General features: G+C 42.2%; 1 protein-coding gene across 1 annotated transcript in view; it reads right to left on the bottom strand.

Moving 5' to 3' along the window:
• The window catches only part of LOC106810073 (cAMP-dependent protein kinase regulatory subunit-like), an 84,362-nt gene that overhangs the window by 64,419 nt on the left and 4,958 nt on the right, over positions 1–14,985 (bottom strand). Inside the window, 1 exon segment of the mRNA XM_014813338.1 lies at positions 5,469–5,624. Within this exon segment, the coding sequence (XP_014668824.1) occupies positions 5,469–5,624 (156 nt within the window).

The following is a 14,985-nucleotide window of genomic DNA, read 5'->3' as shown; positions in this document are numbered from 1 at the left end:
AACTTCGGCCGATTCCCAAGCGAGCGACCAGCGAATGGTACGAAAATATGAAAAATTGCCTCTAAAAACGCATGCGTTGGGTCGGACAGAGACAAGCTACTCCGGACACGAATCTACTTGCTCCTCCATGGTAATGGACACAGTACCGCGAACACAACGGATATGCCCTTTATTTCTCAAACACATGGCGCATGGTATCAGGGAACCTTCATCGACAGAAATGTTCAGTTGACGATCGTTATGAAAGTTGCCAACGAACGATGGCCGCGCACGTTAGCAGATGGTCTTAAGCATTAAAGCATGGCAACACGCTCCCATCGTACCAGCTCAGTTTAGCAACAACTATTTGCCAAGACAGCAATAGGTAAGGCACTCATTTCCATTTTACTTACACAATCCTAGCAGCCTGAAATAGAGAGCCCTGCCCACCTGTAACTTGACACTTACTCTTCGCATGTCAGCAGAAAGTACATTTCATGGTCCTTTCAATAAAGCCATAAAAATGGTAGGTCACCGCTAAAACAAAAAAGTTTTTCAATCGCTCCGTCAGACCATGTCCTCAGAAAATGTCTAAAATTTGCCCTGTGTCCCATTGACCTTTGACCTTCAACTTCCAATTTCGGCACAGTGATGGCCAGTCATGGTTTCCTACCATGATGCTATACACCAACTATCACGAGCCTAGGTCGAGCCGTTTAGAATTGAGCCGCATTTCTGATTTTCCTTCCTATACCTTAAGTTAAGGAAGGAATGTTCCCCCTTCTTTTACACCTCTTGTTGACCTTTGATCTTTGAGCCCCAGCTTCGACATCCCAACTCGTTTTCGGATTACCCCCCCCCCACCCTCGTCCTGATTTTCGAATCCGTACGTCAAGCCGTTTAGATTTGTGCCCAACTGTTGACGGACGCACGGACGCACAGACGCACGCACGGACGATCATGCGATTCTACAAGCTGCATCTGACTATGTCAGATGAGCTAACAACTTGGATCAAAGCATGTGCCATACCACTTGCTTTGTAAGTCTCATACATGTGAACGGTCTGATGTAGACAACCTCACGACCATGGCTGCCATTGAAGACAAGATTGGCCTTTGCAAACTGATTGTGCAGAGAGAGAGCCAGCGTTGAAGTAATTTCTTCGGCAAAATAAATGATCAATCTGTTGTTGTAACTGCTCTTCTAAAGCTCGTATCACATGAGGAAGATGGGAAGACAACATCACTAGTAGAACAGTTTGACTTGATTCTAGAGGTGGCTGTGGTACACTAGTCGTTTAGCCTCTACAACGAGAAACGTTTTAATAGACTCGGATACCAGGCAGGTGCGGTCTATGATTGCATTCCTTTAAATACCTCAAACAAATACTTTTGCAGACACCGCTAAATAATATTCTTGTTCTAGCATGTAAGATTTATCTTGAGAACGATTTCATAACAGCAGGATTCAAAGCACTTGCTAATTTTACGTACAGGGGGACAGTGAAAAAAATACACGGGGCCTCGGGGCGATTTAGCCCCCGAAATGCCGAAAAGAGCCCCGGAAATGCCAAAAAGAGCCCCCGGAAATTTGCATAGAGTTCAATGCAAACCAAATTTTAGAGTGCAAAAAGAAAGTGAGGGCCAATGATTTTGTTGACCAACTTCTTGTGAAATGTAAAGAACACGGAGGACATGTTACATCTGTCTAAGAACGGAAGGCGCTTGTCAGTAAATGAAAGTGTCAATGACACTGTAGCTCACCACAAAAAAGGACATAAATGAGTGAGTAAGAAGAAGTCAGTTTTAATTGAGCAACCATCGACGTACATTATAGAAATGATTGCCATCTGTATATCGCAATAATAATTTATAAACCAAAATGAATCACAATTTGTGACCGTAGATGGCGCTATACCCGCTTTGTAGCGATGGCGTTTGAAATAAATAGGTTATGCTGCGTTCCGACATGTTTTGTAAATCTTTACTCTAATATAGACGTTTTATTGGCAGGGTGGAGAAGAAATACCAATTTTGCATTAAAGATATTGTCAATGAAATCTTGTAAAACGAACCAGACGAGTATGACACCACAGACTGTTTGTGTCTATATACTATGCTATATAATTGCCAAACCCTACCTAATTTGCTTCTTTTTTTTTTAAATATCAAAACCCCTAGCCCTTATTCATTCACATACCAAAAATGAGCAAAATCCGTTGAACCTGAACTGACTAATGGCAATTTCCATTTTTCCCAAAAAATCGCCCTGGCTCGAAAGTACGCCGACTGGCGTGCTCCAAAATAGGACGTTCCATATGGGAGTATAGCAGTAACAACTACATCCAATTTCAAACATGTGGGTCAAACGGTTCCTGAGTTATCGTTGACCAAAACCAAATGTTGACGGACGGACGGACGGACGTACGACGACCCATGGCAATAGCTCAGCTTGACGATGTCAAGGTGAGCTAACCGGACGGACGGAGGACGTACGACGACCCATGGCAATAGCTCAGCTTGACGATGTCAAGGTGAGCTAAAAACCACCTGAGCTAAAGACCTTCTTGAGGCAAGAGATCCAATACCAGCGAATCACACATCAACTGGATCAGATATCTGCAGGGACCTTTACAAGGTCAACAGACTGTCTGAGAATGAGATGATTGAGAACTGTGATCCTTGGGGACGACTACCAAGCAGAGGAGGCGGTGGTGTTTCCGTGTAAGGAGGAGATAATGGAAACACTGGTAGGAGCCAATACCATTGTTCAAGAGGCAGAGGGGATCTCTCACTCAGGAAGAATCTGTGTTGCAGCCCAACCAATCACTTGCTGTTATCTGGGATGAGGGGGGCAACAAAAAATGGTATATTGGGCTTTAAATTGATGATAATGGGGACGGAACCTTCCGGGTGGATCACCTGATGCGCGCTGGTACTGGAGATCAAATTTGGCAGTGACCACCTGGCACTGATGATATCCAGGACACTATCGAGCAGTAGATTGTACCTGTGGCAGTTTCAGGAACCTGGGACTTCTATGAGGAAGCTGTGTTTTGTTTTAAGTAATGGCCCTGAAATCCAACATACCTTTTTGTGAAATATGCTAATTATAAGGTTAGATTTGGCTCCATAATGTATTTCTTGACTAGTAATTGTGCTTTTATAATTTCCTAATTATGTTTATGGCTTAATGTGTCCTAAATAACAACAGAATAACTTTTCAGATAAAGTCTCTACTCAAAGCCGAACCTGAGATATGAGAGAAACTCTAAAAATCCACTCCCGCCACAAAAATAAGGTATGATGACAGAAGAAGGCACTGCACACTTTTTTCTTGGACCCCAGCCCCAGGCCCACAACAGATTGATCATTTATTTTGCCGAAGAAATGACTTCAACGCTGCTCAAAGGCTCTCTCTCTGCACAATCAGTTTGCGAAGGCCAATCTTATCCTAAATGGCAGCCATGGTCGTGAGGTTGTCTGCATCAGACCGTTCACATGTATGAGACTTACAAAGCAAGTGGTATGGCACATGCTTTGATCCAAGTTGTTCTGCAACACCTGTCTCTATCTTGAGAATTTTGCTCACAGCATCTGTCATCAGAGCATCAATCTGCTCCCAGGGATGTACAACAGTCCAGCTAGGGTCATTGGCAGCTATCTGCAGTCTCTTCAGGGTCTCAACAATAAGTGCCATTATCTAGTCCCTCTCTTCAAAAGCAAAGAAGAGAGGACTTAGAGAGATCACGGCGTATCCGCAGCAACCTTTTTAGTTTCCTATGGGAATTATGTGGTTAAATTTGACCCCAAAATATATTTTTTGACCAGTATTTGTGCTTTTAATTTTATGATTTTCTAATTATGTTTATGACTTTATGTGTCCTAAATAACCCCAGAATAACTTTTTATATGAAGTCTACCCAAAGCAGAACCTGAGATATGAGGTTCGCTCCCCTCTCGCCACAAAAATAAGGTATGGAAACACAAGAAGGCACTGCACACTTTTTTCTTGGACCCCAGGCCAAAATTTTTGTCATTTCATGTTAAGATAGGTAAAATAAAACAGACAAAAACTCAGCCCTAATAAAAATTTAAAAAAAATCATTTTGGCCTCCGTATAGGCTATAGCCCACTCCTATTATTACCTCCGCGCAACGGAGGTCATGTAATCGGTCTCGTGTGTGTGTTCGTGTGTGTAGCGTTGGCGCGATCGATTCAGCAGCAGCTCGCCTTAGGGCGTCCAGTCAGCAGCAGCGCGTCCAGTCAGCAGCAGCCAGCAGCGAGCCAGCTGTTATACACATGTATACATGTTACACGCTCGCAGAGGTATGCACTCTCCGTGAGTGCCCTCTGTCTAGTTAGTTGAATTAATCTATATTCTACTTCAAAGTTAATCTTTGAAAATTTTATGATATACTATATAAAGTGGTAAATCAGGCAGTCCATACACTGATCTCTAGTAAAAGTATTATTCTTCCATTGCTATGGATCAAGATTCAAGGAGATAGATATAGAGCTAGATATATCTAGCTCCTTGCTATGGATAACTATAAGGCAGCGCTGCCACCTAGTGTCACATTCAGCAACAACTGACTCATCACGAAGCACCAAGCTGCTTATGAAGCCTAATTTCACCAAGGAAACTTGGAGATTGCTCTTTTAACCTAATTACAATATTAATAAAAATTCACGTTTGAGTTCTGCTTCACTTCAGAACGCAGTCGCCTACAGAACGTAGTATCGTAAATATGAAATATTTTTGTCCTGAAAATGGTATCCCTGAATTATTTCGTGGTAATTAAAATGCATTTAGTGGAGTGCTAATTAACTATCCAATCTAAGTTTAATAATGATTTAATTCAGGTATAAGTTAACATTTATCAGAATTTTTTTGAAGTAAATTCAGATGGGTAGAAATAGAACTGGAAGTCATAAAATTCATTTAACAAGGAAATAATATGGTCAGAGCCACATAATATGGTGAGTTCACTGCCCACACCAACTGGTAAATTGAGTCACTCTTAGCCTCTAGTAACTTCTCAAGTCAAGGCTGTGCCATTTTTCAGCAGAGTTACCAAGATCAAAGATGGAAATCAATTTTATTTGAAAAGTTCGAGGCTTGTGATGCCTCATCGATTGGTTCCCAATTTACAGTCGCAGCAAAATGATGTTAGGAACTAAAGATGTAGAAGGCGGCTGAAGGCCATATTAAACCTTTGTCAAAAAAGCTGTCAACTAATACAATTAGTTTATTACCGAACTACTGCTGGTTACAAAATCAATTTGTCAATTCACTGTGACTAGTGGCCAATGACGGTGCACTTCTCATACAGAATCGGCTCAGACCAACAAAATAAGATCTACCACGCGTCCCTATAGCGTACTTGACTTGAGATAAATGTTTGCACATCCTTGTCAATGTCCGGCACGATACCGCGGTTACGAGCTCGTGTACGCAGCGTGGCTTCAGATAAAGTGAGACGCACCTTCTTCACGTAGCTGGCAGCATCCTCCTCGGTGTAGACCTCCGCGCTGACTGCTCCACGACGACAACGCCCCTTGGTGGGAGGCTGCGTTGGCAGCGGTGACTGCTCATCGCTGTCATCCTGTAGAGGCGACGTCGTCTTCTTAGACCGCCCCTCCTGAGAGTAACAACAGATGTTATCAGGTTGATACGCCATATATAATACTTTGTCGCATTCCTGTCCCTCCTGAAAGTAACGCTAAGTAAGATGTTAATGACAAATGCTAGTGACACAGTCACTCTCATGTACACATTACTCCAAGTTCCAAGATGATAGCTGTTAAGTTACATGTAGACAATCACCCACATAGACTCCTTGCTCCCTAACATTCATTGACAGACGGGGAACAAAAGCATCATATGAATGACATCCGTCTAACGCTGTGTCATTGAAATGAATTGTTCTGCACTGCATGACCTATGGCACAACATAAGGCCTGCACACACAGTACTATTAGTATTACACCACTACTGGCACGTATAAACCATAACAAGAAATAAACACTACGTCAGTATAACTGTAGGTAACACAGGCACATACTTAGTTTTCATAGTACTTACACTCGGGCGCTGTGTCGCGTTCAACATAAAGATACGCAAGACAATGGAAATTGAGCAGAGTACGTTACACGGTAGACACACAGAGATGAACAATGCATCCGAGCCGACAATGTTATTCGACAGCGTCGAGGATAATAAACAACAAAAGATAATCCCCTCTACGCGGATTCGGTTGCTATGACGATTCGCTCCTCCACGAGCACGCCTGCATCTGACATCTATGGCGTATGCACATTATAGCATGAATCTCTCGGCTAGTCTGTAGTGATCACAGCAAGCATGCAGAGAATTAGCCTGACCAATCATGGACACGTCTCCCCATTAAATATGTGAATGCGATGCAAGGGGTCACCTACCAACCTCAAATTGCTCGCAAGATAACACAGCGACACGCATTAATGACAGAAACTACTACCCAGCCGAGAGAAGCGTAATAGTACCCTTTTACAGCTGTAAACGTAGACTTAGTTACATGTAGAAGTATAACCGACATATTGTTATTCTGGCTTGCTTTATACATGTATTCATGAGCAGATATATATCACATACAATATGTCAGATCACACATTTACATTATGCTATTTACATTATTAGTCAGCCAAAATAAAAACAGACAGCTTTTTAGTCGAGGTATAGAGATAGGAATATATACATATTGTGTACCACACATTGCAACCTAAGTATTTCCACAGCAGATTGGCCAATGCCTATTGGTTAGCTGTGCAGACATACAGTATAGCTACTACAACTCATGGATGTAGGCAGTGCATTGAGCATGCAATGTATACATGTGTACCGCACAGTCAACAAATGCCAAAAACAGCTGCCCGGCTTACTCTTGATTAATCACACAGCATTACACTGTAGCTCTGCCAAGCATGTGATGCAAACTCGGATTCAGCTCTACACACAGCCTCAAGAATGATTTCCCAGCCACAAGGTCTAATGCTTTTCACATTTTCATAGATCTGCCCACATGTACCAAGCTGCAAATAATATCAAGTGTGGCAAAATCGCAATTGAATGGTATATATAATCATTAAGAAATCACATATATAGGAGTTAAAGCCAGGATTTCGATAATAATTTTTGACCAGTTTCATGTTTCCCCACTTTTACAATACTTACTGTTATTGCTTGAGTTACAGCAACTGTCTAGAGTAATGCTAACATGCCTTAGAACCTTCAAACTTAACTATATTCACCAAAACATGCAAGATTTGCATTTTGATTACACGTTTTGATTTCTGCTACTACGTCTAGCGCAGCTAATATTTTTTAGCACCTAGTTCACTACACAGAATCAGATGCACTTTTGTTGGAATTAGGTGCACTGTGGGCGCAGTTGTTTTAAAAGCTCTATTTGCAAATTAATTGTTGCTATATAAACATATATGCCATGGTGTTACGATGTGTTTAATTCCATTTTGCTATGCTATAACAGCATAAAATCTGTTTTTCAAATCGGTGTAATCAGTAATATATCTGCTATTAGGTGGGACTATATTTTGGTCAATTTTTTTCAGATTTTTCATTTTTGAGCAATGATTTCGAAATAAATCCCTTAAAAGTGATTTATTTCTTCATGAATTTCCCACCTTTCTCTTTGAACCTTGGCATCAGTAAAATAGGAAATGTATACCTTGCCGAATTTGCTTCATAAGCTTGCATTTTGCAAGCTAAGCTTGTAATGAAATTGCTAGATGATTGCTCTCATACTGTCACAAAGCATGGCTCCAACGGATACCATAATAAAAATCTAATTTCGACCCCTGGAATTGGTATGCTGGGGTATTAATTCTAAGAAGGCAGTAAAGGAGGTGGATCACTAACAGATGTCTTCAATTAAATTTTTAAAATTGGTAACCTGACATGGTTATCATTTTTTCCTTCATTGAAAATGGCTTATTCACCTCAACTTTAAATAATATATAAAGAGCTGACATAATATTGCTTTGATTTATGGCATTGCTATTGCCCTTTAACCAATGACCTCTAGCCCGTAAGGTTAAATGATTTTTAGCTTGCTCTGCTATATAAATACATATACAATATATACATACAATTTACAAGATTTGAATACTGTAGCAGAGCAAGTGTGATAAACCAAGAATTATATAAGCTCTACAAATAAGCTATAGTATATCCTACAACTTGCTGTGCCAGGGATCTGGTCGTTTACTGTTTGTTGTTCGCAGTAGCTCATGCTCCTGTAACCGGAGCGGCAGTTCTTTTGGCTCGTGCTCCGGCAATCCCAGAATGTATTGCAATGTCATCAAGTGAGCATATCCAGCGGAACGCAGAAAATGGCGGCGTATTTTGGTTTGATGGAATATCAAAATGTAACATTTTTTCAATATTATCATAAAGATTCACAGACCATTAATGCTGATAAGAAAAGAGTACCGAAACAAGTGGAAAATGGCAACGAAAATTTGAAGTATTACACTGTGAACTACGCCTGTGTTTTTGGAGGAAAATGGTTCATTGCAAGAGGCACAGGGAAGAGATCAGATTGCATACAAGGTTCGTCTGCAGCCATTTTCTGCGTTCCGCTGAGAAATGCTCACTTGATGACTTTGCAATGCATTCTGGGATTTCCAGAGCACGAGCCAAAAGAACTCCCGCTCCGGTTACCGGAGCAGGAGTCACTGCGTTTGTCATTTTAGTCTGTTGGTTCAGTGCACAGGCACTTGGAGCGTTTCAATAAAATATAATGCTAAATAAATATGTAATCTATTTACTACCAAAGTCTTAATGTTTCTATACTCTCTTTCACCTATTATTGCCGACAATTTCCTGCAAATGCCATCCAAATGCTCATCTGCAACAAACGCTGGCTGCCGCCATGGCTGCTGCTGCACACTGACACATAAATATATAGCAGGTAGGAAAGCGTGCTGCCAAAATTCGCTCGACGCTCGCTTGATTTCACACGAATACAACACAAATATTCAACCATTCTACTCCATTTTTGTTTCTATTTGAAGAACAGTGTTCACTTGTTATAAAAACATACTGTCTGTGTTTGTAACCGATCTGTGTCACGCAAAATCACACAAAGCCTGACGAAATTCTCGCGTTCGCTCCCGTTGCGCAGTTTATGTAAATGGCTGTCAGAATCAGGAAACACCCACCGGCGCTCTTCGTGACCTCATTTTTGCGCCGCAATGCTGCAACGTTTTTGCAACGCTTCACTGGCGGCTTTGACGAGGCTCGTACGGGAGTTGGAAAGCAGCGTGGTAGTTTCCCAAACTGCAGTGCGCCGCGCCGCCTATAGCCCTGTACTTGCAGCAATTTACATAAACTGCGCAACGGGAGCAAACGGGAGAATTTCGTCAGGCTTTGTGTGATTTCGCGGGACACAGCTCGGTTACAAACGCAGACAGTATGTTTTTATAACAAGTGAACACTGTTCTTCAAATAGAAACAAAAATGGAGTAGAATGGTTGAATATTTGTGTTGTATTCGTGTGAACACACACATGTAAGAACTGCCCGAGGTCCGCAAGTAGGCTGGTAGGTGCTGTCCGTTTACATGACTATCTACTGTAATTAGTTTTGTTGTTCACACGTCATTTGCCGTTTGGTTCTAACCTGTACGAGGCAGTGAGTATTGGTGCAGGAACCGCACCGACCTGAGATACATGTGCTCAGTACGCCAGATAATTCAAGCTTCACTACATTTTCACGTGGTAAATATGGCTACATTACGGTTCTGCTGAGGGCATTGCTTTGGTAATACTTGTGGTGGTAACTTTGGTTAATTACATGCGTGTAGATTGTTATAATCTTATTACGTCAACTATTAACATTGTAATTTCTCAGTATTTAGTGCTACATTTCGTATGCTGGTGTCAAAGGCGCCATGTCGTTTGGAATATTTCTTACTGTTAGTATACAATAAGATCTTTGTTAGACGTGGTTGCACTTCTAACAGATATTTGCTACTAATGTGTCATTGGTACTTAATTTTGTCTCAAGCCGTGATAATGTCAGTGCAGGAAGGATAATACATTACGCTGTAGACTTTAATGTATAATTATATTGGATGAAATATCCGTTGTTACAGTCACAATACTCTCGCCACTCAGTGATCAGGATTGAGTTGATATAAAGGTTTAGCTGGTCTAAGCTGGCGAACGGTAGGTTATTGTATAATTGTTATGATCATATTAGTTACATGTTACTGATAATATTGTATACAGAATGGAATGTCATATTGTTAAAGAATCATGTTGAACGTATGTCAGAAGAATTGTCTCAAATGTATAGTAATGTCTGTTTGGTATAGTATAGTCCTGTACTTTATAGCTAAAGAAGACATTGTTAACCCTACTCTATTTAATTTTCTTTTGGTTTGTTTCTAGATTTTCACAGGTGTAAATAAACCCATCATATTACATCAGTAAGAAGCGTCGAGTACTGTTTTCTGTTGGAAGACGCAGCACCCTAAGTCGGGCGCTCATAGGTGCGCTAAACACACTGATGATCATGACTTCGTTAGACTGTGAGGCCAGTTGATTTATTTTTCTAGCGACTAAGACCGGTACAAGATGGCGTTGCGCAAAGATGACGTGTTACCGACCGCACTACTAAATAACTACTAACTAGTACTAGTAAGTAGTAGTACACTAAGTTACCAGCACGTATGTACTAAGTATAGTAACTACCAGGACCACCGCCAGGAGCTAATAGTAATAGTAAAATAATGACATAACTCTTGTTACCTAGTATAACTAACGTGTATAACTTACTAATATGACGAATCCTAACCGCATAACCCTAACCTTAATTATATTGTTATAATATTATATTTAGATTGATGTAAATGACATTGTTTTATTGGGCCAAGCCATAAACATTGAGGGCCCATAAAATATTGGCACCATGTTCTCTATCCTTGAATTCCACTAGTACATACTAGACTACTATACCGACTAGGCAAGAAAGCTCTATGTAGGTTAGAATACGCCCCTCGGTCTATACTAGACCAGGCAACTTGAAAGCGTTTGAATGAAATATATGCTAACAAATACGAAATGTATTTACTAGCGAAATTGTCATAGTTCTAGTATAGGCCACCTCTTTCAAGAAGGATGGCGAGGTGAAAGGCTATATATACGACTACGGACTCCGCTGCCACCTCGTTAGCCATCAGTGCTAACCTAAGGCAGAGGTGCGAGAGAGTGCCAGTCTATGGCTACTAGGCCGGCGCCAGGCGGCGCACTGCTTTCGAACTCCGCGTACGAGCCTCGACCATTGGAACGTTGCAAAAACGTTGCAAAAGCGTTGGCGCGAAAGAGCGCCGGTAGGTGTTTCGTGACTTCTTGACAGCCCGTTTGCATTACTGGGCAAGGTTGCCGAATGTCAGAATTTCCTACAGTCTTTCTTGATTTCGCGTGACCAGCTCGGTTGTACGACAGATTAAACTACCGGTTATACAGTTTCTTTATAGCAATCAACAACGTTGACGTCGCTCAAATGTCTACCCTCTGATGTCCCCCAGTAAAATTGCGGACTGTTCGCTGGCAGCTATGGATCCGTGCGCCGCCAATTCATTCGGCGCACGGATCCATAGCTCCCAGCGCTGCTACTGTTCCGTAGGAGTTGCGCTTGCGGTCGGCGTGCGCGCTTGCCGCGGAAACTGGCCGAAAGATCTGCGCTTCAGCGAATTGGAATCAAACATCTCGTTTCGGCACGCTTCTCTAGTAATCTCCGTCTCATTGGAAACGGAATAGTTGGACGTTTCGGCCAAGGTCAAGGATATAAGCTGTCGACATTTGCACATGTCGCCACATTTGCGAAAAATGAAATTGTGGTCGCGCATTTTTTAAATTTCCATGAAACCGAACGTTTCTCAGTGTTCACAATTATTATTGAACGCTTCGCTTCTTTTCTGTGATTGTCGCTACAGTTTGGAATATCTTATCAGTTAGCACTTTTCACACAAAGAACTTCAACAGAACAACACGTGACATATGTGTTAACAAGTAATTGTTTGTTTTGTATTACGGGCATACACAGTATGGCTGCGCACCCACCCACTGCCTAAAGTGTCGATGTGAATACCAGGATGTAATGGGAAACTGCAAAATGGCGCAATGCGGCGCCTCCCCCAAATCGTAAGTTATGGTGTTTTTTATCGTAATCAGCATTCACAATAATCATTTTATGTCATCCAGATTGATTGGATGAGGGAAGGAGTGTGGAAGATATATCAATTTGGCAAGAGGCAGTTGTAGCTGTCCCTACAAAAAGGTTCTGAGTGGTAATTTGGTTTTGGTGTGTTTGCACGCTTCGAGTCCTAGCAAAGGCGACACCGCAGCTCGAAAGTTTCGGCTCGCCCAGCTAGGGTTTCCTCCTAAAAAAATGGAAAGAGATGGGGCAAATTTGGTGAGCATTCTATAGCCTATTCTGAAACACACTGTATGACGATTTTTTCACGAGGCAGGTTTTAATTTTGATAAATTTCTGTGTGGTCAGCTGAGAATTTGAGCAAAGCGCGGCGTCGCCTTCTCGGTCCAATGCAGTGGGAGACACCGGGGGGGGTCTCTATTAGAACATTACCCATGTGCATTCTCACTAAAAAATAAAGCCCCAGTGCGAACTGCATACAATTGGAAAACCCTACCCTATTGCAGACACAATGGAAGAATACTCACCCCCTATGGCATAACCAATGAAAAATCCCAACGCCGCTAACATTGCAATGCATACACATGAAGAGTCCTACACGGGTCCTAACCTATATGCGAAAGTCTTGCAGACAAGGTGGAGGGCAAAACGAGTGGAGGGAATACTTCAGGACACAAAGAAGAACTACTTGCAACTCTTGTCTGGATGCACAGAGAGTAGGGTGTCAACGAATCCGTATATCGGTATATTGGCAATATAGATTATTTTGAAAAACTCACGATTATACGCGATACAACTTCCGATATCGATATTTTACGATCCGGTGGTATAACAAGAAATAAATTACCTTGACACTTGCCTTTATGTCTATATTGTTAGTGCCTCGAAAATTATGCCACTGGCGTGGTATATATATTACGAAAGCACAATGCCTACGACGCATACAGTATACTGGTAAGCGACCACTGCGTGGAGCACTGCGCGTACTACTGCGGCGACCAGGTGGAGGCAGACGGTGTGCGCGGGCAGAGATCACGGCAACCAGGGAGTCTATATATAGCCTATGCTCACCTGAGGCGTGTTCAGGAGACGACGGCTCGCGAGCGCTCGCCTTCTGAACGATCACTGCGCGAGCGAGCGCTCGCGAGCGTTGCGCGCAAGTTTGAAAAGCGTTCGCTCAGTGCGCGAGTTGTTTACAGATGGCGACGAAAAATCTGGCGAATGCGAATCTAACATTTCTGAAGTCAATTTGCAATCTATTTCAACTTTATTTCACTTTTCATTCATTCTTACTTCTAAATTCAATTCTTATCAATTCGTCTGCTAATTCGTTTAACAGTACTTGTTCTCTCGCGATTAAAATCTGGCTGAGTTAACCCTCCATGGGGCGCCGCCATCTTTGATCAAGCAATGCGCACAGCGAGCGACAAGCAAGCGCTCGTTGTCGTTCAGGAGGCGCTGCGTTCGTTCATCGAGCGTTCGCATCGAGCGCTCGCTCTCCTGAACACGCCTCTGATCGAGTGCCCGCGCGCGCGCGATACAAGCTGAAGCGAGCACCCACTGGCACTGTTTCAGTTTCAGTTTCAGTTTAAGTTTCAGTATCCAGTATTAGCCAATTATGAGCAGCAGGGTATTGTGTATTCCAGCCACGGCAGTGCTTTCGCGAGGGTATTCAGTACAGCGGGTGACATTGTTACGGCACAGAGGACTGCACTCAGGGGCGCAAATCCAGGGGGGACAGGGGGACATGTCCCCCCCCCACGAATTTTCAGAGGGGGGACATCATATCAAATGTCCCCCCCACGATTTTGGATCACCATGATTTTGTGTGTAAGTGTGTGCGTGTGTGCGTGCGTGCGTGCGTGCGTGCGTGTGTGTGTTGTGAAGTGAGAACCTTTTTATTGTGTGATAGTGCGTCAACGATTGGCTTTTTTCCCTTTTTTTGCCAGCTTTCATTTCATTCAAGTGCATTTGAGAGCATAATTAATATCATGCACAACTTGAGAAAAATTGTATCTTGATAAATTTAGTACGCGTTTCTTTTTTTAACACGTTTTTTTTCTTATATTAAATAATTCTTATGCAGAAAATCATCAAGAGAAAGTATGTTTATGAAAGTTTAGGAGATATCACTCACATTAGACACTGATTCAAGCTGGGAACACGAGCTATATTCACGCAAAGAGGACACTAAGTAACTGAGCATCGGTTTTAATAATGTAATTTCCATTGCAAATTGATGATATATATACACGCATATATGATATGACTGGACCAACAATAATAACGGACCAATTTATTTTGTGATCAGCCTCAACACAAATGATTGGTTTTCTGCTTTTTGTTTTCTTGATTTTATGACTGCATGTGGACACCCTTTTCGTAATCTTATCACAAACCAAATGCGTGTGTGTGTGTGTGTGTGCGTGCGTGCGTGCGTGCGTGCGTGTGTGTGTGTGTGTGTGTGTTCAGGGGCGTGCACAGGGGACCCCCCCCCTGCTCGCGCAGAAAACGCATCTGAGGGGGTCTAATTTCAAAAATTCCCCCCCCCCCCTTCGCGTTTTGCTACTGGTGTCCCCCCAATTCAAAATGGATTTGCGCGCGCTGACTGCACTGTCAGCGGAAAAATTGCCGTGCTTCTGTTTCTCAAGAAAAACATGAGAAATTAAATCATGTCATATAATACAATATATGATGATATTAAAACCATCAAATTGTTACTATATCATGCATGGTATACACTTCCAATACGTATTGGAAAATATTGCAATACGGTTTTGT

Source organism: Priapulus caudatus, unplaced genomic scaffold (genome assembly GCF_000485595.1).
Source record: "Priapulus caudatus unplaced genomic scaffold, Priapulus_caudatus-5.0.1 Scaffold408, whole genome shotgun sequence".
Lineage (NCBI taxonomy): Eukaryota > Metazoa > Priapulida > Priapulimorpha > Priapulimorphida > Priapulidae > Priapulus > Priapulus caudatus.
Note: the sequence above shows the minus strand (reverse complement) of the source record. Positions and strands in the feature narration are given on the sequence as shown.